At 43.2% G+C, this 26,782-nt stretch overlaps 1 protein-coding gene across 2 annotated transcripts in view; it reads right to left on the bottom strand.

Annotated features, from left to right (window-relative positions):
- Window positions 1–26,782, bottom strand: part of LGI1 (leucine rich glioma inactivated 1) — an 85,928-nt gene that overhangs the window by 6,515 nt on the left and 52,631 nt on the right. For both annotated transcript variants that reach the window (XM_075348575.1, XM_075348574.1), the window contains one exon: window positions 15,834–16,003. In XM_075348575.1, coding sequence (XP_075204690.1) covers window positions 15,834–16,003 — 170 coding nt within the window. The remainder of the gene's footprint in view (window positions 1–15,833; window positions 16,004–26,782) is intronic.

Here is a 26,782-nt window from a genome sequence, read left to right as displayed (position 1 = left end):
GTAAGTATTATAAAGTGATTTTTATGTCCTACACAGCGGCCTGGGCTCTTATATACAGCATGTTAGAATGCTGTATATAAGAGCCCACTGGTGATGGCCGCAGCTTATAGGACGAAAAACTGGTGACAGGTTCCCTTTAAAGGGAACCTGTCAGGTGCAATATGCCCCCAGAACCACAAGCAGTTCTGGGGGCATATTTCTAATCCCTGCCTAACTGTCCTTGTATCTAGTAGCATAGATAAAGAGATCTTTAGAAAAAGTATTTCTAAAGATCTTTTATGATAATCAGCGCAGGGACTAGTCACAAAGGCTTTAGTTCCCCTGGCTAGTCGGCCCACATAGCATGTTAGCACCACCCTGTGAGTGTACTAACATGCTAATGAATGTGCAGTGATGCGTCACATACCTCACTGTTCATGGTGGGCAGGGGAGGATGGATGCGCACTGTGCATGACCTGGAGTTCCTGGACTTCCAGTCATGCGCACTATACCTCACTGAAGCTGGGAAGCTTACACCCGGCATCAGTTTAGTGCACATGATAGGGGCGTGCTAACATGCTATGTGGGCCGACTAGCCAAGGGAACTAACGCCCTTGCGACTAGTCGCTGACCTCATTAGCATATAAAAAATTATCTTTATAAATACTTTTTTCTAAATATCTCTTCATCTATGCTAGTGTATACAGGGACAGTTAGGCAGGGATTACTAATATTCACCAGAATTGTTAGTGGTCTGGGTGCACATTGTACCTGACAGGTTCCCTTTAACCAGACAGCCATCATCATCACAGGGAATACAGAGAAGAAGGCTAGGTTAGGAACTGAGCCTGACAGCCAGTCCCCTTTATCACATCACTAGTCATGTGCAGATACTCACAAGAGGAAGCTCCCATTCTATGTTGGAAAGAACCCAGAATTTTTATTTGGCAGGATGACACTTTAATAGCTGGATATAATTTTCGTATTTATTGCGTTTTGCATCTCTCTTTTCCTTTACTGATTTTGCGTTATTGTTACTAGTATTATTATTATTATTATTATTGTTATTAGTAGTAGTATTTGTTATGGTCTATTTACATTCAGAAACTCCTTGGTTTAGCTCCAGTCTCACCACCTCCCCCTGCTGGTTTAGTGCCTGTATAGCTCATACCTTGAAGATTTATATTATAGGTACTGTAATGCAACTGAAAAATATATAAATTATGGTAAACCAGGCAATATTATAGTTTTGGAGGATTTCTGTAGTTACTGCTGGATTGTACTGTGACACCACTGTGTTAGATATCATTGTACTGTGTGTAACATCACTGTGTTTATTATGTCTGAACGGTGACATCATCATGTTTGTTATCACTGTACTGTGTGTGATCACTGCATTTCTTACCCCTGTACTGTAACATAGTTTCATAGTTTCATAGTATCATAGTTTTTAAGGTTGAAGGGAGACTCTAAGTCCATCTAGTTCAACCCGTAGCCTAACATGTTGATCCAGAGGAAGGCAAAAAAAACCCAATGTGTCAAATAAGCTCCAATGGGGAAAAAAATTCCTTCCTGACTCCACATACGGCAATCAGACTAGTTCCCTGGATGAACACCCTGTCATAAAATCCAATATACATAACTGGTAATATTATATTTTTCAATTAATGCGATCAGGCTCTGCTTAAATTTTACTTGTGAATCCCTCAATACAACATCATACGGCAGAGAGCTCCATAGTCTCACTGCTCGTACAGTAAAGAATCCTCGTCTGTGATTATGATTAAACATTCTTTCCTCAAGACGTAGCGGATGCCCCCGTGTTCCAGTCGCAGGCCTAGGTGTAAAGAGATCTTTGGAAAGGTCTCTGTACTGTCCCCTCATATATTTATACATTGTGATTAGATCCCCCTAAGCCTTTGTTTTTCCTAACTAACTAACCCCAAGTTTAATAACCTGTCTTGGTATTGCAGCCCACCCATTCCTCTAATAATCTTGGTCGCTCTTCTATCTACCTGTAAGATTATGCTATTTATAACCTTCTATACTTTTGCTAACAAGAAATGCATCCATTCCTCTCTTAAATTCATTCAGTGAGTTGGCCATCACCACATCAGTGTTTATTATTATCCCTGTACTGTGGCATCACTGTTTGATATCCCTGTATTGTGATATAACAGTGTTTATTACCTCTGTACTGTGACATCACTGTGTGTATTACCCCTGTACTGTGACATCACTGTGTGTATTATCCCTGTACTGTGACATCACTGTGTGTATTATCCCTGTACTGTGACATCACTATGTGTATTATCCCTGTACTGTGGCATCACTGTTTGATATCCCTGTATTGTGATATAACAGTGTTTATTACCTCTGTACTGTGACATCACTGTGTGTATTACCCCTGTACTGTGACATCACTATGTGTATTATCCCTGTACTGTGACATCACTGTGTGTATTATCCCTGTACTGTGACATCACTGTGTGTATTATCCCTGTACTGTGACATCACTGTGTGTATTATCCCTGTACTGTGACATCACTATGTGTATTATCCCTGTACTGTGACATCACTGTGTGTATTACCCCTGTACTGTGACATCACTGTGTGTATTATCCCTGTACTGTGACATCACTGTGTGTATTATCCCTGTACTGTGACATCATTATGTGTATTATCCCTGTACTGTGACATCACAGTGTGTATTATCCCTGTACTGTGACATCACAGTGTTTATTACCTCTGTACTGTGACATCACTGTGTGTATTATCCCTGTACTGTGACATCACTGTGTGTATTATCCCTATACTGTGACATCACTGTGTGTATTATCCCTGTACTGTGACATCACTGTGTGTATTATCCCTGTACTGTGACATCACTGTGTTTATTATCCCTGTACTGTGACATCACTGTGTATTATCCCTGTACTGTGACATCACTGTGTGTATTATCCCTGTACTGTGACATCACTGTGTATTATCCCTGTACTGTGACATCACTGTGTGTATTATCCCTGTACTGTGACATCACTGTGTGTATTATCCCTGTACTGTGATATCACTGTGTGTATTATCCCTGTACTGTGACATCACTGTGTGTATTATCCCTGTACTGTGACATCACTATGTGTATTATCCCTGTACTGTGACATCACTATGTGTATTATCCCTGTACTGTGATATCACTGTGTGTATTATCCCTGTACTGTGACATCACTGTGTGTATTATCCCTGTACTGTGACATCACTGTGTATTATCCCTGTACTGTGACATCACTGTGTGTATTATCCCTGTACTGTGACATCACTGTGTGTATTATCCCTGTACTGTGATATCACTGTGTGTATTATCCGTGTACTGTGACATCACTGTGTGTATTATCCCTTTACTGTGACATCACTGTGTGTATTATCCCTGTACTGTGATATCACTGTGTGTATTATCCCTGTACTGTGATATCACTGTGTGTATTATCCATGTACTGTGACATCACTGTGTGTATTATCCCTGTACTGTGACATCACTGTGTATTATCCCTGTACTGTGACATCACTGTGTGTATTATCCCTGTACTGTGACATCACTATGTGTATTATCCCTGTACTGTGGCATCACTGTTTGATATCCCTGTATTGTGATATAACAGTGTTTATTACCTCTGTACTGTGACATCACTGTGTGTATTACCCCTGTACTGTGACATCACTGTGTGTATTATCCCTGTACTGTGACATCACTGTGTGTATTATCCCTGTACTGTGACATCACTATGTGTATTATCCCTGTACTGTGGCATCACTGTTTGATATCCCTGTATTGTGATATAACAGTGTTTATTACCTCTGTACTGTGACATCACTGTGTGTATTACCCCTGTACTGTGACATCACTATGTGTATTATCCCTGTACTGTGACATCACTGTGTGTATTATCCCTGTACTGTGACATCACTGTGTGTATTATCCCTGTACTGTGACATCACTGTGTGTATTATCCCTGTACTGTGACATCACTATGTGTATTATCCCTGTACTGTGACATCACTGTGTGTATTACCCCTGTACTGTGACATCACTGTGTGTATTATCCCTGTACTGTGACATCACTGTGTGTATTATCCCTGTACTGTGACATCATTATGTGTATTATCCCTGTACTGTGACATCACAGTGTGTATTATCCCTGTACTGTGACATCACAGTGTTTATTACCTCTGTACTGTGACATCACTGTGTGTATTATCCCTGTACTGTGACATCACTGTGTGTATTATCCCTATACTGTGACATCACTGTGTGTATTATCCCTGTACTGTGACATCACTGTGTGTATTATCCCTGTACTGTGACATCACTGTGTTTATTATCCCTGTACTGTGACATCACTGTGTATTATCCCTGTACTGTGACATCACTGTGTGTATTATCCCTGTACTGTGACATCACTGTGTATTATCCCTGTACTGTGACATCACTGTGTGTATTATCCCTGTACTGTGACATCACTGTGTGTATTATCCCTGTACTGTGATATCACTGTGTGTATTATCCCTGTACTGTGACATCACTGTGTGTATTATCCCTGTACTGTGACATCACTATGTGTATTATCCCTGTACTGTGACATCACTATGTGTATTATCCCTGTACTGTGATATCACTGTGTGTATTATCCCTGTACTGTGACATCACTGTGTGTATTATCCCTGTACTGTGACATCACTGTGTATTATCCCTGTACTGTGACATCACTGTGTGTATTATCCCTGTACTGTGACATCACTGTGTGTATTATCCCTGTACTGTGATATCACTGTGTGTATTATCCGTGTACTGTGACATCACTGTGTGTATTATCCCTTTACTGTGACATCACTGTGTGTATTATCCCTGTACTGTGATATCACTGTGTGTATTATCCCTGTACTGTGATATCACTGTGTGTATTATCCATGTACTGTGACATCACTGTGTGTATTATCCCTGTACTGTGACATCACTGTGTATTATCCCTGTACTGTGACATCACTGTGTGTATTATCCCTGTACTGTGACATCACTGTGTGTATTATCCCTGTACTGTGACATCACTGTGTGTATTATCCCTGTACTGTGACATCACTGTGTGTATTACCTCTGTACTGTGACATCACTGTGTGTATTATCCCTGTACTGTGACATCACTGTGTGTATTATCCCTATACTGTGACATCACTGTGTGTATTATCCCTGTACTGTGACATCACTGTGTGTATTATCCCTGTACTGTGACATCACTGTGTGTATTATCCCTGTACTGTGACATCACTGTGTATTATCCCTGTACTGTGACATCACTGTGTGTATTATCCCTGTACTGTGACATCACTGTGTGTATTATCCCTGTACTGTGATATCACTGTGTGTATTATCCGTGTACTGTGACATCACTGTGTGTATTATCCCTTTACTGTGACATCACTGTGTGTATTATCCCTGTACTGTGATATCACTGTGTGTATTATCCCTGTACTGTGATATCACTGTGTGTATTATCCATGTACTGTGACATCACTGTGTGTATTATCCCTGTACTGTGACATCACTGTGTATTATCCCTGTACTGTGACATCACTGTGTGTATTATCCCTGTACTGTGACATCACTGTGTGTATTATCCCTGTACTGTGACATCACTGTGTGTATTATCCCTGTACTGTGACATCACTGTGTGTATTATCCCTGTACTGTGACATCACTATGTGTATTATCCCTGTACTGTGACATCACTGTGTGTATTACCCCTGTACTGTGACATCACTGTGTGTATTATCCCTGTACTGTGACATCACTGTGTGTATTATCCCTGTACTGTGACATCATTATGTGTATTATCCCTGTACTGTGACATCACTGTGTGTATTATCCCTGTACTGTGACATCACTGTGTGTATTATCCCTGTACTGTGACATCACTGTGTGTATTATCCCTGTACTGTGACATCACTGTGTGTATTATCCCTGTACTGTGACATCACTGTGTGTATTATCCCTGTACTGTGACATCACTGTGTGTATTATCCCTGTACTGTGACATCACTGTGTGTATTATCCCTGTACTGTGACATCACTGTGTATTATCCCTGTACTGTGACATCACTGTGTGTATTATCCCTGTACTGTGACATCACTGTGTATTATCCCTGTACTGTGACATCACTGTGTGTATTATCCCTGTACTGTGACATCACTGTGTGTATTATCCCTGTACTGTGATATCACTGTGTGTATTATCCCTGTACTGTGACATCACTGTGTGTATTATCCCTGTACTGTGACATCACTATGTGTATTATCCCTGTACTGTGACATCACTATGTGTATTATCCCTGTACTGTGATATCACTGTGTGTATTATCCCTGTACTGTGATATCACTGTGTGTATTATCCCTGTACTGTGACATCACTGTGTGTATTATCCCTGTACTGTGACATCACTGTGTATTATCCCTGTACTGTGACATCACTGTGTGTATTATCCCTGTACTGTGACATCACTGTGTATTATCCCTGTACTGTGACATCACTGTGTGTATTATCCCTTTACTGTGACATCACTGTGTGTATTATCCCTGTACTGTGATATCACTGTGTGTATTATCCCTGTACTGTGATATCACTGTGTGTATTATCCATGTACTGTGACATCACTGTGTGTATTATCCCTGTACTGTGACATCACTGTGTATTATCCCTGTACTGTGACATCACTGTGTGTATTATCCCTGTACTGTGACATCACTGTGTATTATCCCTGTACTGTGACATCACTGTGTGTATTATCCCTTTACTGTGACATCACTGTGTGTATTATCCCTGCACTGTGATATCACTGTGTGTATTATCCCTGTACTGTGACATCACTGTGTTTATTATCCCTGTACTGTGACATCACTGTGTATTATCCCTGTACTGTGACATCACTGTGTGTATTATCCCTGTACTGTGACATCACTGTGTATTATCCCTGTACTGTGACATCACTGTGTGTATTATCCCTGTACTGTGACATCACTGTGTGTATTATCCCTGTACTGTGATATCACTGTGTGTATTATCCCTGTACTGTGACATCACTGTGTGTATTATCCCTGTACTGTGACATCACTATGTGTATTATCCCTGTACTGTGACATCACTATGTGTATTATCCCTGTACTGTGATATCACTGTGTGTATTATCCCTGTACTGTGACATCACTGTGTGTATTATCCCTGTACTGTGACATCACTGTGTATTATCCCTGTACTGTGACATCACTGTGTGTATTATCCCTGTACTGTGACATCACTGTGTGTATTATCCCTGTACTGTGATATCACTGTGTGTATTATCCGTGTACTGTGACATCACTGTGTGTATTATCCCTTTACTGTGACATCACTGTGTGTATTATCCCTGTACTGTGATATCACTGTGTGTATTATCCCTGTACTGTGATATCACTGTGTGTATTATCCATGTACTGTGACATCACTGTGTGTATTATCCCTGTACTGTGACATCACTGTGTATTATCCCTGTACTGTGACATCACTGTGTGTATTATCCCTGTACTGTGACATCACTATGTGTATTATCCCTGTACTGTGGCATCACTGTTTGATATCCCTGTATTGTGATATAACAGTGTTTATTACCTCTGTACTGTGACATCACTGTGTGTATTACCCCTGTACTGTGACATCACTGTGTGTATTATCCCTGTACTGTGACATCACTGTGTGTATTATCCCTGTACTGTGACATCACTATGTGTATTATCCCTGTACTGTGGCATCACTGTTTGATATCCCTGTATTGTGATATAACAGTGTTTATTACCTCTGTACTGTGACATCACTGTGTGTATTACCCCTGTACTGTGACATCACTATGTGTATTATCCCTGTACTGTGACATCACTGTGTGTATTATCCCTGTACTGTGACATCACTGTGTGTATTATCCCTGTACTGTGACATCACTGTGTGTATTATCCCTGTACTGTGACATCACTATGTGTATTATCCCTGTACTGTGACATCACTGTGTGTATTACCCCTGTACTGTGACATCACTGTGTGTATTATCCCTGTACTGTGACATCACTGTGTGTATTATCCCTGTACTGTGACATCATTATGTGTATTATCCCTGTACTGTGACATCACAGTGTGTATTATCCCTGTACTGTGACATCACAGTGTTTATTACCTCTGTACTGTGACATCACTGTGTGTATTATCCCTGTACTGTGACATCACTGTGTGTATTATCCCTATACTGTGACATCACTGTGTGTATTATCCCTGTACTGTGACATCACTGTGTGTATTATCCCTGTACTGTGACATCACTGTGTTTATTATCCCTGTACTGTGACATCACTGTGTATTATCCCTGTACTGTGACATCACTGTGTGTATTATCCCTGTACTGTGACATCACTGTGTATTATCCCTGTACTGTGACATCACTGTGTGTATTATCCCTGTACTGTGACATCACTGTGTGTATTATCCCTGTACTGTGATATCACTGTGTGTATTATCCCTGTACTGTGACATCACTGTGTGTATTATCCCTGTACTGTGACATCACTATGTGTATTATCCCTGTACTGTGACATCACTATGTGTATTATCCCTGTACTGTGATATCACTGTGTGTATTATCCCTGTACTGTGACATCACTGTGTGTATTATCCCTGTACTGTGACATCACTGTGTATTATCCCTGTACTGTGACATCACTGTGTGTATTATCCCTGTACTGTGACATCACTGTGTGTATTATCCCTGTACTGTGATATCACTGTGTGTATTATCCGTGTACTGTGACATCACTGTGTGTATTATCCCTTTACTGTGACATCACTGTGTGTATTATCCCTGTACTGTGATATCACTGTGTGTATTATCCCTGTACTGTGATATCACTGTGTGTATTATCCATGTACTGTGACATCACTGTGTGTATTATCCCTGTACTGTGACATCACTGTGTATTATCCCTGTACTGTGACATCACTGTGTGTATTATCCCTGTACTGTGACATCACTGTGTGTATTATCCCTGTACTGTGACATCACTGTGTGTATTATCCCTGTACTGTGACATCACTGTGTGTATTACCTCTGTACTGTGACATCACTGTGTGTATTATCCCTGTACTGTGACATCACTGTGTGTATTATCCCTATACTGTGACATCACTGTGTGTATTATCCCTGTACTGTGACATCACTGTGTGTATTATCCCTGTACTGTGACATCACTGTGTGTATTATCCCTGTACTGTGACATCACTGTGTATTATCCCTGTACTGTGACATCACTGTGTGTATTATCCCTGTACTGTGACATCACTGTGTGTATTATCCCTGTACTGTGATATCACTGTGTGTATTATCCGTGTACTGTGACATCACTGTGTGTATTATCCCTTTACTGTGACATCACTGTGTGTATTATCCCTGTACTGTGATATCACTGTGTGTATTATCCCTGTACTGTGATATCACTGTGTGTATTATCCATGTACTGTGACATCACTGTGTGTATTATCCCTGTACTGTGACATCACTGTGTATTATCCCTGTACTGTGACATCACTGTGTGTATTATCCCTGTACTGTGACATCACTGTGTGTATTATCCCTGTACTGTGACATCACTGTGTGTATTATCCCTGTACTGTGACATCACTGTGTGTATTATCCCTGTACTGTGACATCACTATGTGTATTATCCCTGTACTGTGACATCACTGTGTGTATTACCCCTGTACTGTGACATCACTGTGTGTATTATCCCTGTACTGTGACATCACTGTGTGTATTATCCCTGTACTGTGACATCATTATGTGTATTATCCCTGTACTGTGACATCACTGTGTGTATTATCCCTGTACTGTGACATCACTGTGTGTATTATCCCTGTACTGTGACATCACTGTGTGTATTATCCCTGTACTGTGACATCACTGTGTGTATTATCCCTGTACTGTGACATCACTGTGTGTATTATCCCTGTACTGTGACATCACTGTGTGTATTATCCCTGTACTGTGACATCACTGTGTGTATTATCCCTGTACTGTGACATCACTGTGTATTATCCCTGTACTGTGACATCACTGTGTGTATTATCCCTGTACTGTGACATCACTGTGTATTATCCCTGTACTGTGACATCACTGTGTGTATTATCCCTGTACTGTGACATCACTGTGTGTATTATCCCTGTACTGTGATATCACTGTGTGTATTATCCCTGTACTGTGACATCACTGTGTGTATTATCCCTGTACTGTGACATCACTATGTGTATTATCCCTGTACTGTGACATCACTATGTGTATTATCCCTGTACTGTGATATCACTGTGTGTATTATCCCTGTACTGTGATATCACTGTGTGTATTATCCCTGTACTGTGACATCACTGTGTGTATTATCCCTGTACTGTGACATCACTGTGTATTATCCCTGTACTGTGACATCACTGTGTGTATTATCCCTGTACTGTGACATCACTGTGTATTATCCCTGTACTGTGACATCACTGTGTGTATTATCCCTTTACTGTGACATCACTGTGTGTATTATCCCTGTACTGTGATATCACTGTGTGTATTATCCCTGTACTGTGATATCACTGTGTGTATTATCCATGTACTGTGACATCACTGTGTGTATTATCCCTGTACTGTGACATCACTGTGTGTATTATCCCTGTACTGTGACATCACTATGTGTATTATCCCTGTACTGTGACATCACTATGTGTATTATCCCTGTACTGTGATATCACTGTGTGTATTATCCCTGTACTGTGATATCACTGTGTGTATTATCCCTGTACTGTGACATCACTGTGTGTATTATCCCTGTACTGTGACATCACTGTGTATTATCCCTGTACTGTGACATCACTGTGTGTATTATCCCTGTACTGTGACATCACTGTGTATTATCCCTGTACTGTGACATCACTGTGTGTATTATCCCTTTACTGTGACATCACTGTGTGTATTATCCCTGTACTGTGATATCACTGTGTGTATTATCCCTGTACTGTGATATCACTGTGTGTATTATCCATGTACTGTGACATCACTGTGTGTATTATCCCTGTACTGTGACATCACTGTGTATTATCCCTGTACTGTGACATCACTGTGTGTATTATCCCTGTACTGTGACATCACTGTGTATTATCCCTGTACTGTGACATCACTGTGTGTATTATCCCTTTACTGTGACATCACTGTGTGTATTATCCCTGCACTGTGATATCACTGTGTGTATTATCCCTGTACTGTGACATCACTGTGTGTATTATCCCTGTACTGTGACATCACTGTGTATTATCCCTGTACTGTGACATCACTGTGTGTATTATCCCTGTACTGTGATATCACTGTGTGTATTATCCCTGTACTGTGACATCACTGTGTGTATTATCCCTGTACTGTGACATCACTGTGTATTATCCCTGTACTGTGACATCACTGTGTATTATCCCTGTACTGTGACATCACTGTGTATTATCCCTGTACTGTGACATCACTGTGTGTATTATCCCTGTACTGTGACATCACTGTGTGTATTATCCCTGTACTATATATAAGAATAAGGCTGCACATCAAACTTAGATAATGGTATAATGCCTCAAGCATATGGAAAAATATTGGAATATACAATGAAAAATGCTACTTGCTAATTTGAACATGTGAATAATGAATTTTGGCTTGCACTCATAATATATATATATATTAGTGCTCACTTCAGTTATCCTATTCAGTTATTATCCCTGTAGTGTGACATCACTGTGTATTATCCCTGTACTGTGACATCACTGTGTATTATCCCTGTACTGTGACATCACAGTGTGTATTTTCTCTGTACTGCTACTTTGTTATATTTATTTTTTATTATACTGTAGTAATTAATATTCATATCCTTTGGGCTTTTTTCCACGTTTTGGGAAATAACTGTAAGAATCATTCACTGTGTGAATTTCAGGGAGCATATGAGGCACAAGGGTCAGTCACATATGGGAGTTGGTACCTGACAAGTATTAGTGGCTTCTCTGTATTCATGTACATTAATACACCTACATAGGAGAGATTACACTATTGCCAAAGCAGAGACTAGAATGTGTATACAGTGCCTTGAAAAAGTATTCATACCCTGCAAACCTTTCCACATTTTTTCACACTACATCCACAACCTTAAATGCATTTTATTGGGATTTTATGTCATATTATATACCAACACTAAGTAGCAATTATTTGTGAGGTGTAAAAGAAACAATACATGATTTTCTAAATATTTTAAAAAAATACATAAATCTGAAAATTGGGATGTGCATTTGTATTCAGGCTCCCTGAGTCAATACTTTGTAGGGCCAATTTTCGCTGAAGTTACTGCTGCAAGTTGTTTCAGGTCTGTCTCTACCAGCTTTGGACATCTAGAGGTTGAAATTTTTGCCCATTCTTCTTTGCAAAATACAGTAAAGGGGGCTTTACACGCTGTGAGATCGCTAACGATCGCACCCGCCCCCATCATTTGTGCGTCACAGGCAAATCGCTGCCCGTGGAGCACAATATCACTAGTAGCCGTCACAAATACTTACCTGCCTAACGATGTCGCTGTGGCAGTCAAACAACCTCTTTTCTAAGAGGGTGGTTTGTGCGGCGTCACAGCAACGTCCCACAGAAGGCCACCAATACAAGCGGAGGGGAGGAGAGCAGCCGCATGAAAGTCACTCCTACCTCGTTGCCGGAGGACGCAGGTACGGTGTTGTTCGTCGTTCCTGGGGTGTCACACGTAGCGATGTGTGCTGCCTCAGGAACGACGAACAACCTGCGTCCAGCACCAGCAACGATATTTGGGAAATGAACGACGTGTCAACAATCAACGATTAGGTGAGTATTTTTTATCGGTAGCGGTCGCTCGTATGTGTCACACACAACAACGTTGCTAACGAGGCCGGATGTGCGTCACGACTTCCGTGACCCCAACGACATCTCGTTAGCGATATCGTTGCGTGTAAAGCCCCCTTTACTCTATATCAGTGAGATTGGATGGAGGCGTCTGAATAGGAATTTTAAAGTCTTATCACAGATTCTCAATGGGATTTAGGTCTGGACTATGAATGCGCCATTCACACACATGAATATGCATTTGATCTGAACCATCCATTGTAGCTCTGGTATGTTTAAGGTTATTGTCCTGCTGGAAGGTGAACCTACACCGCAGTCTCAAGTCTTTTCCAGCCTCTAGCAGGTTTGCCTCCAGGATTTCTCTGTATTTAGCTTCATTCATCTTTCCAGCAACTCTATCCAGCTTCCCTGTCCCTTCTGGAGAAAAGCCTCCCCACAGCATGATGCTGCCACCACCATGTGTGATGGTGAAGATGTTGATTTCAGGGTCATCTGCAGTGTTAGTTTTCCGCCACACATAGCGTTTAACATTTAGCCTAAAAAGTTCTACTTTGGTCTCATCTAACCTGAGAACCTTCTTCCACATGCTCGCTGTGCCCATTACATAGCTTTTTGCAAACAAGACTTCTAACTTTCAAAAATGTCAGTCTTCTTGTTACTTTTCCATAATGGCCAGATTTGTGGCGTAAATGGAACAATCTACAGCTCATCCAGAGAGACCATGGGCCTATTGGCTGTTTAGTGCTCTAATTACTTGGGATGTCAGGTTAGTTGGACGGCCATGTCTTGTTAGGTTTGCAGTTGTGCCATACAGCTTTTTTGGATGATGATTGAACAGTGCTCCACGAAATGTTCAGAGCTTGGGCTACTTTTTTTTTTTATAACCTAACCCTACTTTACTCTTCTCCACAACTTTATCCCTGACCTGTCTGGTGTGTTCCTTTGTTTTCATGATGCTGTATGAGTCCTACTATTCTCAAACAAACCTCTACGGGCTTTACAGAACAGCTGTAGTTATACTGAGAATAAATTACACACAGGTGGACTCAATTTACTTACTAGGCGTCTTATGTAGACAATTGGTCACTCAGGATTTTATTTAGGGGCATGAGACTACATGGGGCTGAATACAAATAAACGTCACAATTTTCAGATTTATATTTTTAAATATTCCCTTTACACTTCACAAATACTTTCTACTTTATGTTGGTATATCATACAAAATCCCAATAAAATACATCAGGTGCAGCGTGAAAAAATGTGGAAACGTTCATAGGGTATGAATACTTTTTAAATACACCGTACATTCTTCTATGATTTAAAATGAGACTCAGGGAAATACCCTTTATTCTACTCCTGGTGCTATATATATATATATATATATATATATATATATATATATATATATATATATATATATATATATATATATATATATACACAGACACACACACACATATTATATATATATATATATGTATATATATACACATACATATATATGTATAGTACAGACCAAAAGTTTGGACACACCTTCTCATTCAAAGGGTTTTCTTTATTTTCATGACTCTAAAAATTGTAGATTCACATTGAAGGCATCAAAACTATGAATTAAAACGTGGGTTTTTGCCTTTGCTCCCCATCAACTTGTGGGTCTTCACCTTTGTTTCTCACTAGCACCATTATATAATTGTAATAAATTGAATCTTTTAATATTTATACTCCATAAAGAATTGATGTTTTATACATTCAGCCCTTGAATACTCCGTTTTTTTGTTTTTTTGTTTCTTCTGAGCCTCATGGAGTGGCATAGATATTGATACGAGATGTGCCTTTGTTCAATCATTTTATGTCTCACTTAAAAAAGTGTGAAACAAATGAAAATATGTCCTATATTCTAGGTTCTTCAAAGTAGCCACCTTTTGCTTTGATTACTGCTTTGCACACTCTTGGCATTCTCTTGATGAGCTTCAAGAGGTAGTCACCGGAAATGGTTTTCCAACAGTCTTGAAGGAGTTCCCAGAGATGCTTAGCACTTGTTGGCCCTTTTGCCTTCACTCTGCAGTCCAGCTTACCCCAAACATCTCGATTGGGTTGAGGGCTGGTGACTGTAGAGGCCAGGTCATCTGGCGTAGCAGCCCATCACTCTCCTTCTTAGTCAAATAGACCTTACACAGCCTGGAGGTGTGTTTGGGGTCATTGTCCAGTTGAAAAATAAATGATGGTCCAACTAAACGCAAACTGGATGGAATAGCACGCCGCTGCAAGATGCTGTGGTAGCCATGCTGGTTCAGTATGCCTTCAATTTTGAATAAATCCCCAACAGTGTCACCAGCAAAGCACCCCCACACCATCACACCTCCTCCTCCATGCTTCACGGTGGGAACCAGCCATGTAGAGTCCATCCGTTCACCTTTTCTACAAAGACACGGTGGTTGGATCCAAAGATCTCAAATTTGGACTCATCAGATCAAAGCACAGATTTCCACTGGTCTAATGTCCATTCCTTGTGTTCTTTAGCCCAAACAAGTCTCTTCTGCTTGTTGCCTGTCCTTAGCAGTGGTTTCCTAGCAGCTATTATACCATGAAGGCCTGCTGCACAAAGTCTCCTCTTAATAGTTGTTGTTTAGATGAGAAGGTGTGTCCAAACTTTTCGTCTGTACTGTACTGTATATATATATATATACACACACACACACATACACATACATACCGGTATATGCATACATGTATATATACTCTCACATGGATAGTGCAATATAGATTTGTGTGGTACAACAAATACTTCATATACTGTATATAAAACATCCATGTCCCTATTGACATTATTCAGTAAAGTCTTCCCTTTATTTTCCTGTCATGCTTACCTGTTGTTATACAATCAAAATCTTTAGCAGCCAGACTGTTGATTTTGCGGCCTTTATATTCGGGAGGACTTTCACAATAAATCTGTTCCACTGTCGCATTAGTTTTATCGAGCCACTCTACTAACCATTTCAATTTGCAGTCACAATGAAAGGAGTTGCCTCTTAGATCACTAAAATATAAAAAGGAAATAGCATAAAAATGTCAGGTAACAAAAAACAGAAGAAAAACAGAACTTACTAAAATCTCATGTTGACTTATGACAACAAAACACTAACAAGAAGAAACAACCAGGACAGTTTGTTGGTACATAGAAAACCAACACTACTAGTAATTTGGCCCGTCCCCTGTGTACTGTATATGGACCCCCCATCTGCTTTACACATGACTTCAGATAACATGTTTACCCAAATGACCTTGGACCCCCAATACTCAGTAGGTCCAGGCACAGAAACAACCACCACTCCATTATCCTATTTAAAGCTAATTCCAGATCACTGAAAAAGTCCCAAAATGTGAATTGTGTCCTAATTGTCTGAATGTACACTCCAGGTAGTAAGTGTGCGTCTCCCATACAAGCACTAAATCAGATTTTTATTTAAAGGGGTTTTTTTTATTTTAAAGTTCATTTTAATCAATAGATCTTAGAATAATAATAATTTCCACAATTGGATGTGATTAAAAAAAATGTTCCTGTGCTGAGATAATCTTATATATGTGTCCCTGCTGTGTACTGTGTAATGGCTGTGTCTGACCGTACAGGAACATGGTCTGATCATACCACATCTCCTGGGCCGGGGAGGAAGCAAAAGAGTATACAGACATTACAGTACTGGATCACAGTTGATTCTTTTTGTAAGGTAAAACATTTCCCCTGCCTGTTTTTAAAAAAATGGTTTGCCTCAAAGAATAAGTATTTGTGATCCCATGCTATAATGTTTGCATACTTTGTTACATCCTCCCTTGCCCAGGATCTGTGGTATGATTAGACCATGTTTCTGTACGGTCAGACACGGCCATTACACAGTACATAGCAGGGACACATATATAAGATTATCTCAACACAAGAACATTTTTTTTAACACTAGAAGTCCCAGAGAGGGGTCATTTAACATTTCTACCATTGGAACCCTATGGAGCTCGAAATTCCTGGGACTTCTAGTGTTAAACACATCCAATTGTGGAAATTATTATTATTATAATATCTATTGTTTAAAATTAAATTTGATTAGTGGAAAAATCCCTTTAAGGGAGGGGTTTCGCCATTGGCCTATGTCCAAGAATAGTAAATGGATGCTAATTTAAAGTGTATTTATTGGATTTTTCAACAACAAGTAACCTTATATAAAAAAAAAGCATTACTTTTAGGCCATGTGCGCACTAGAAAGTGACTTTTTCTCAAGGAAAATCCAGAACCTCTTAAAGAATCCCGCACCTGCAGTAAAAAACTGCACCAAAACCGCATCAAAATCCGCATGCGTTTATGCCGCGATTTGGTTCGAATTTGCCACGGTTTTTCCGCAGGTTGGTCCCTGCGGATGTTTACCATTATCTATGGCAAAAAAACGCAGGTACCTGCGGAAAAGAAGTGACATGCCCATTAATTCCGCAGCGGAAAATCCGCTGGTAAATCCGCAGGTATAAAAAAAACGCAGTGTGCGCACAGTATTTTTTTTATACCCATAGGTTTTGCTGGGGATTGACTGCAGAAATGTTAGACACATTTTCTGCAGCAAATCCGCTGCAAATCCGCGGTAAAATCTGCGGTAAATCCGCAGCGGGCGCACATAGCCTTACTTACACTTAGCATCCCGTGTGCCAGATCCAGAACTGATGGCGCATGATCCATCTTTCCCATGACCATTGCAATCACTTTCCTCCGTGGTGGTGTCTGCGAGTACAACACTTGACCACTGAAACCAGTAATTGGGACTGGAGCAGGGGTGGATTCAAGGGGTAAGTAATGCTCATTATTTTATTTTAGAATGTTCCATACTTTTTGCCCAAATCTCAGGAAACCCTTTAATTGACAGAAGTGGTGTTAACCATAAACCATCTAATTAATTAGATAATTATAATCCCATCAGTAATGTTGACACATGGAGGGAGATCTGTGTAGCCCCGTAGACCGCAGGAAGCTTTCTTATATTTCCCGGGTGTCTGTGTAGCATTTCTTTCTCATTCGTTGGTTCTCTCTTAGTTTCTGATCACAGTGTAATTGAATCTGTATAGCGGTATTCCCTCCACCACAGATGTCTTGCACGGCGCATTCGTTTCCGTTCAATGTTAATATTTATCCCATAACAGATTTCCTCTTGTGAATTCCTCTGCCAGGAAATCTCCAGACATGTAATTAATAAGGAGTTTCCTTTAAACAATTCTCAAGTAAAAACTCTTCATGGATAATAAAAAAGTGTAACTTGATATTGCAAGTCATCTAGGGACCGCTGGTCTAAACAATATCGGATTTTCCAGCATTACACGGAAGAGAATAAGGGACCGAATTCACATTGTATGTATTTGCTTGTACAGTTAGTTCTGAAGGTCAAGTTTTAGAACTGTATTATCACAAATTAATTAATTAAGTACAAACTACGGTAAGTAAAGCTGACGCACTTTGAGCTAACACAGGCATCAAGAAATGCCCTATCTTAAGAAAAAAAGGAAAAGAACATATGCATATACAAAATGATCAATCACCCTAAGGGAACCTGGCACCAGATTTGGCCTCTATAAGCTGCAGCCACCAGCAGTAGGCATTTACTATATATATACAGCATTCTAGAATCTAATATATAAAGCTGAATGTGTGTGTGTGTGTGTGTATGTCCGGGATTGGCATCTGCACCGTCGCAGCTACAGCCACAAAATTTTGCACACTCACACGTCTCTGGACCCCGAGAGCGTCATAGGCTATGTTTTGAGGGGAAATTTTAACCTCGCGCTTTACAGTTATTCGCCAAAAAATCTGCCTCCATTAAAGCGAATGGAGCTGGGAGCCACAGTGCAGCCAGAACTTCAGAAGAATGCGCAGCCACGCCCTTATATGGAATGTTGGCGTGTCACAATGCAGCCAGGGAAAGAGACAGACAGACAGGGAAAGAGGCAGACACAGACAGGGTAAGAAACAGACATAGACAGGGTAAGAGACAGACACAAAGAGACAGACACACACAAAGAGACAGACACAGACAAAGAGACAGACAGAGAAAGAAAGGGAAAGAGACAGACAGGATAAGAGACAGACAAGGACAGGTAAAGAGGCAGACACAGGGAAAGAGAAAGAGGGAAAGAGACAGACAGGGAAAGAGAGGGAAAGAGACAGACAGGGAAACAGAGGGAAAGAGACAGACAGGGAAAGAGACAGACAGGGAAAGTGACAGAGATAGATAGACAGACAGGGAAAGAGATAGACAGACAGGGAAAGAGATTGAGACAGACGGAGAAAGAGACAGAGACAGTCAGAGACAGACAGGGAAAGAGACAGACAAAGAGAGAGACAGAGAGATATATACAGAGGGGGAGACAGACAGAGAATGGGAGAGAAACAGAGAGACAGTTACTATCCCGGGCGTTAATACATTCTATTTATACATTCTATCCCAGGAATGTTAATACATTCTATTTTGTAAACAACAGTTATTAACCCGGGCGAAGCCGGGTAGTAAAGCTAGTACTGTATATAAGAGCTCAGGCCGCTCTATATAACATAAAAAACACTCTTACTCACCTAGATGGTGGTCAGGTTCGATGGGTGTTGCTGCTCTCTGGTCGGGCGCCTCTTCTCTGCTGCGATCGCCATCCTCCTTCTACCCAGCCCAGTGTGGATGACTTGTCCTACATCATCACACTGGACGAGATTGTGCTCCTGCGCAGGAACACTTTGATCTGCTCTGCTGAAGGCATATCAAAGTATAGTATTGCGTATGTGCAGGCGGTCTTTAACCTTTCCTCGTGCCTGCACATTACAGTACTTTAATCTGCCCTCAGCAGGGCAGATCAAAGTGCACCTGTGTAGTACCGCAATGCCGTCCTGTGTCTATGGGTAGAAGGAGAATGGCTATTGACGCAGAGAGGAGGCACCAGACCGAGAGTAGTGATGCCCATCGGACCAGACCGCCCCCTAGGTGAATTGTTTTTATGTTCTACTGATCGGCCTGGGCTCTTATATACAGCATTCTGGAATGCTGTATATAAGGGCCCACTGGTCGTGGGTGCAGCTATAAGGGAAAAACCTGGTGACAGGTTCCCTTTAAGGTAACTTGTCAAAACCATTCACCCCACTAAGCAGCCGCCACGGAACCTTTCAGACAATTCATGCCGCCCACAATTGCAGCCAGGTGGATTATTTTCTGAACTGCTCTACCATATCAGAGAGAAAATATACATGAAAATCTTCCCACTCTCTTCCCAGTGCTGTAGAGGTGACTGACAGATCTTTTCCTATGTACATGAGACGGATGGGCTCGGCAATCACCTGCAGTGGCACTGGTAAGACCTGGCTGGGTCAGGGTCGGACTACTGTGGACCCCAGCTAGAATTTTACAATAATTGTGGGGAGTCGACCTTCAATCAGCATGACATCTGCAGTGATGCCCCGAGCATCATAGCGGACCAGAAGAGAAAGAGCTGCTCTGTTGAGAATAAGTGACGTGAAGCATGAGATTTGCCGTCAAAAATCATTACGAGGTAGAATAGGCAGGGAGTTAGCAACTATCTGCAGGTTAACTTGTAGCCTCAAAATGCTAAAAGTCCTGATTAACCCTTTTACCTTTAAAAGTGCAGGACAATATCATTAAACTTCTCCCGATAAATATATTGAGTCCCTGCATTATCTAAGAGTGAAGATTAATTATGGTTAATTACAGCTGAAAAGTCGCGGAGTTGGTTCCTTTCTCCTGAATCGTCATGCTGGCCAGCTCCATCAGCATCTAGTGCGTACAGTAATGAATGGAAGGTATATGGCCCTTGGCTTCTTCTGCACAGGCAGTGGATACAGCCACACCAAGGGCTGGCCAACCATCCACCATGACTTTTAAATGGTAAGACAGTGCAGGAATAAAACACCCCTTGCACTATAAACCAGTGTCAGAGCCAGATCTTTTCAGTCCAATAACTTACTTCTTTGATCTCGAAACCTTTCAGTTCTGACAAGTGAACATGGAGCTACATAAACAGCTCACTGGCTGTAAAATGCAGTTTATTAAACTTGGAATCATTTCTATGGAAGTTACCAAAACGGCATAGCTCAGCGATTCCCGACTGTTTCTGTAGCCTTACCTCATATGGTCTAAACTGGACAAAGATATTTCTGTCTCAGCCATGAATGGCTGACATGGGCATAACTCTGTCTACATGAAACCGAACCACAGGAGAGGCTAAATCTTAGGCCTCCTTCACACGCACGTGAGGAAACGGACCAAACAAGTACCGGAGACACGGGCACACGTAGACCCATTAAAATCAATGGGTCTGCGCTCACGCGCGTGGTTTGCCATGGGCCGTGTATCCGTGTGGAGCATATATTTGCCCGTGTGCTCCACACGTAGACATGTCCGTTTTTCTCCGGCATCATAGGTGTCACATGAACCGCACACGGATGTGATCCATGTGACACGCACCGGAGAAAACACACGTGTCTGTGAATTAAAAGAAATTATACTCACCTTCTTCAGCCCTGCTGTCTCTGCCGCTGCTGGCACTTGCTTCCGACCCCCGCTCATTATGCTCATCACATATTCACTGCACTGAGGCCGGAAGCAGCAGCAGCGAGGAGTCAGCAGGACCGGAGACCGTAGCTCAGCACCACAGACAGCAACACCAGGGTCAGGTGAGCAGAAAGTTCCAGTTCTCTGTGTATTATTTATCACTGATAGCATACGGAGAATACACTTGTGCCATAAAGAGCAATACACACCTTTGACACGTCTGTGAAAAACCTGCGTGATTTACACAGATGTGTGAAAGAGCCCTTAAATTGGGTTTTCTGACATAATGCTGATGTGTGAAAAGATAGGTGGACAGAACTGCTAACCCAAAATTGTCTACTTTAAAGCAGCATCTCTAAATAAGCCAAAAACTTAAATATGATAGTTATAACTCTAAAGGCCCCGTCACACTAAGCAACATCGCTAGCAACATCGCTGCTAACAAACAACTTTTGTGACGTTGCTAGCGATGTCGCTGTGTGTGACATCCAGCAACAACCTGGCCCCTGCTGTGAGGTCGTTGGTTGTTGCTGAATGTCCTGGGCCATTTTTTAGTTGTTGCTGTCCCGCTGTGAAGCACAGATCGCTGTGTGTGACAGCGAGACAGCAACAACTAAATGTGCAGGCAGCAGGAGCCGGCTTCTGCGGAGGCTGGTAACCAATGTAAACATCGGGTAACCAAGAAGCCCTGTCCTTGGTTACCTGATATTTACCTTCGTTACCAGCCTCCGCCGCTCTCACTGTCAGTGTTGGCTCCTGCTCTGTGCACATGTAGCTGCAGGACACATCGGGTTAATTAACCCGATGTGTGCTGTAACTAGGAAAGCAGGGAGCCAGCGCTAAGCATTGTGCGCTGCTCCCTGCTCTGTGCACATTTAGCTGCAGCACACATCTGGTAATTAACCTGATGTGTGCTGTAACTAGGAAAGCAGGGAGCCAGCGCTAAGCATTGTGCGCGGCTCCCTACTCTGTGCACATGTAGCTGCAGCACACATCGGGTAATTAACCCGATGTGTGCTGTAACTAGGAGAGCAGGGAGCCAGCGCTCAGTGTGCGCTGCTCCCTGCTCTCTGCACGTGTAGCTGCGTGCGCTGGTAACCAAGGTAAATATCGGGTTGGTTACCCGATATTTACCTTAGTTACCAAGCGCAGCATCTTCCACGCGGCGCTGGGGGCTGGTCACTGGTTGCTGGTGAGCTCACCAGCAACTCGTGTAGCGACGCTCCAGCGATCCCTGCCAGGTCAGGTTGCTGGTGGGATCGCTGGAGCGTCGCAGTGTGACATCTCACCAGCAACCTCCTAGCAACTTACCAGCGATCCCTATCGTTGTTGGGATCGCTGGTAAGTTGCTTAGTGTGACTGGACCTTAAGGATAAACTATATGTCTGGCTAAGGCCATTTCACCAGCTGGAGCATGAAGTCCACCTTGGTAAAGATTTATGGGGTCACGGTATGACTTGGATAGACTGAGGCCTAATTCCAAAGTCCAAAGAGAAGATCCCGCAACACAATTATCCATGAAACCAGAAGATTTATTGCCACAGAATAATGGATTTTGAGCTATTACACGCACTTAGTCATAGCTAAGTAACCAAGTACACATTTGCATACAGAAGTTCTTTTGTGCATGGCCAGCTTCACAGAAGTTTACTGCCCACTTTAGTTATGGATCATTGTCACATTTCAGTTTTGTATGGTGGAAGATGTTGAACGGCCAACTCAGACAGACACAGGGAGAATGGACAATTCAGAATGGTGCCTAGAGTATCTATACGAGGACCCTTGACGTGCCGCCCCCACATCAGTAGCAGCTGGGCTGCTCGGATCCGGACCCGCAGTGTGGCTCGAGGAATTCTCCGGACCCGGGGGTCACGCAGACACTCCGAATGAAAGGGGGACGTATTTGTAAGGGATTTGCCGTAGTCAGTCTGTGACGCCACCCACGGTGTGTGGTGAAGTATGGCACCACCGCTGCTGCTGTGGGACACCTAGGGGCGATGGGATGGTAGCTGATTAACCCCTCCGTGGGTAGGGATGGTTGCCCCGGTGACTTGGTGCAGGGGACGGTGATGGCAGGCGCCGGCGCACCTGGTCAGACCAGGGAGTCTCAGCTTACTCACAGTTAAAGAAATCAGACAAATCCAGTGATTAACCAAGGTGCTGGCGGCCGGCCGCCACGGCCGTGTGTACTCTGGTCCCCCACCCGGGCTGGTAGTCTGTGTCATTTTCCTCTGCACTGTGTTGTGATGTGGTGGACTTCCCGGTGTGGAACGCGGGAGTCCGCTCCCGGTACTATTGTTGGGAGCCGTTCCCGCTGACACTGACCCGTGGGATCTACCGGGCCCTGGCAGATGCCCTATCCCTCTCTGTGGGTGGTTGTCTGCTTTTGGGACTTTGGTTGGGATAGGACCTATAATCCTGCCCTCAATTGGTTAATTAGCTAGGCCGTTGGTTCCGGTCCTGGCTTCAGGGTCCAAGTACCCCCTCTGTGCACAGTTTCCGGGTCGGTTCTCCGGTGTCAGTATCGGCGGGCTCCAACCCTGCCCTGGTCCAACTCGGATCTCCGGCTATACTATACAAGTATACTATCATTTGCACAATTTCTTCCCTTACGGGAGGCACAGATCTTAAATGTTGCATAACTTAACGGACCGGACCACCTTCTGCTCGCCCCTGCCACCCAAACAACCTATTCCCTGGTGCCACCACTAAGACAGGTGACACCCCTTTGCCCAAGTCCAGAAAAGGGTCCAGGTAGCGCCCACACGGGCCGGGTAAAAAGTTCCTAACCCGGAAATCCATGCTACGGGTCCCACGGTCTGGAGGGTAGTCACCGGTTGCAATGGTGACGGGCCTCAGCCAACTCCACCGCAAGCCCTTCCTTCAATCGGCCTCTCCGGAGACCGGGTCAGTGTCACATGAAGGTGGACGGGAATTATTTACAAAACCCAAAAGTCCTTGGGTTGGCCTGCCAGCTCACAGCCGTGGTCCATGTTTAAAAAACTGTAGAAACTGTAGAACGGTCCCAACAGGGACACATAACTAGGGTAGCCGGGAACTTGCTACCTACTCATCTTCTGTTACTGTAGATGGTGAAGGGGGGTACGGGCACAACTTTCCTTCGACATTTACCCATTTTCGGACGTTCAGGGCGAATCATCCCCTCTCTCTGCTATGCTGGGTGTACGAGACCAGCTCTCCAGGCTCCAGGTCTCGATCCGGGTGTCCTGTGGACAGGTGTGGGGCTACGTCCCTCCTGGACACGAAAATCTCGGCATCCATGCCCGGCTCGTAGGTGAAGCCCCACCCGCGCTCGGGGTTAAAATGTCGGACCTGCCCACGGTAGGTTGGCCCTTGCACCCAGAAGGTGGATTGCCGGAGGTGATCTTTTTCTAGGTAAGTCCGGGACAGCACTTCCGCCTTTCTCGCTGACCCATGGGATCTACCGGGCCCTGGCAGATGCCCTATCCCTCTCTGTGGGTGGTTGTCTGCTTTTGGGTTGGGACTTTGGTTGGGACAGGACCTATAATCCTGCCCTCAATTGGTTAATTAGCTAGGCCATTGGTTCCGGTCCTGGCTTCAGGGTCCAAGTACCCCCTCTGTGCACTGTTTCTGGGTCGGTTCTCCAGTGTCGGTACCGGCGGGCTCCAACCCTGCCCGGTCCACCTCGGATCTCCGGCTGCCGTCTTCCTGTCTCCTGCTAGACACGGACCACCGTCTGCCACCTAGCCAATGCACCAGGTCTCCAACCCCGATGCCTGTCAACTTCAACCTCCTACTGGTCCACTCCTCTCACTGAACTCCAAACTTGACTGAACTGAACTGACTGCTTTTCCCGCCCCGGGTTCTCCAGACCCCTAGGTGTGTGTTCTTCATCCACCGGGTCCCGCCCACTGGTGTGCCTGACCTTCCCTGGGGGAGGTGACTAGGGTTTCAGGTCGGCTGTGTGTAACCCTGTGAGGGAAGGTGTTAAGCGGGGGCCTATGTGTGACTACCTGGTTTTGCCAGAGCGTCACACTTCCGTATTTTGGTCAAATCATCAATCAATACCTCATGTAGTTTATACAGTACATAATAATTCATCTTTTTATTGCATATTTTTCCATTTTTATGCTGGATGCAGCCAGGACCTTGCGTTGGTTGGGTGAACCTGGCGTTGGTTGGGTGAATTTGGGTGTATGTCCTGTGAGGTGCACTTATATACTGCTGGGCATCCCACCTGATCTAATAGTGTGTGGCGTCACCAATAGGCTGTAAGCCGGACACTGTGCATCACACGTACCTGTGTCTGGTGCCCTATGCAAACCTCATCTGGGTGCATTTGTAATACTAGACAACCCTCTCCATGAATTGGTAGGTTTTTGAGTGGCTGTATAATTGTCATGATTTACTCCTGGTTCATCTGCTGCTGAGCCTTTTTTAGTTTCACATCTCTGATGCAGGTCACGATAGGGGTTGCCTCGTTCTGGAGGTCAGGCCACTATTTTATGGTACTGCATCTCTGCAACTATGCCAGTGATATTTCCAGCTCTGCTGCATTCTGCTTGTGAGTGACCTGTTATCTCCTGACCTCCGTGTTCACCTGACCTGTTGTTAACCTCTGTTCTCTGTTCCCATCCTGTCAGCGTCTCTCCCACTGTCTCCCTGTTCGTTCCTTGTCTGCATACCTTGATTCCATTCCTGTCCTCTTCCCATTCTTCCCCGCTTCTGAGTTCTGACTTCCCGGCTACCGACTCATTGCTTCCACCTGAGCACGTTTTGACTTTGCCCCTGTGTAATTACAAGACCTCATGTTGGGATCCGGCGTCCTGACGATTCTACTGCCATCTGCTGGGCTTGACTAGTATTACCTCTGCTAGGGAATACTCTGCTCCTACGTTTTCTCCACTCTACTGCCCTCTAGTGGTATACCTGCTAACTACCTTCTAAGGTAGTTACAGGAATCTTCTCGGTACCACATTACTGCGCTGTACTGCTTTAGGACATTTTAGAGTACAGCGTGATAATAATCAATATTTTGTACCTGTGCTCCCCCACCTTTATCATGGGGGTCTGCTGCATTGGTATTCTGACCTCGTGTCGGTAATGGCTGTTTTTTTTTCTGTTTTGATAATCCCCCCATCATAGCAACTTTCTGGGGGAATAGTCACTGTCACTGACTACAGTAGATGTATCTCCACTGTGCACGTTTTCTGGGAACCATGGGAATCCCTCCTTTAGTCATCTTCTGTTATGTCGCTGAG

Source organism: Anomaloglossus baeobatrachus, chromosome 5 (assembly GCF_048569485.1).
Source record: "Anomaloglossus baeobatrachus isolate aAnoBae1 chromosome 5, aAnoBae1.hap1, whole genome shotgun sequence".
Taxonomy (NCBI): domain Eukaryota; kingdom Metazoa; phylum Chordata; class Amphibia; order Anura; family Aromobatidae; genus Anomaloglossus; species Anomaloglossus baeobatrachus.
This window is presented reverse-complemented; position numbering and strand designations above follow the sequence as displayed.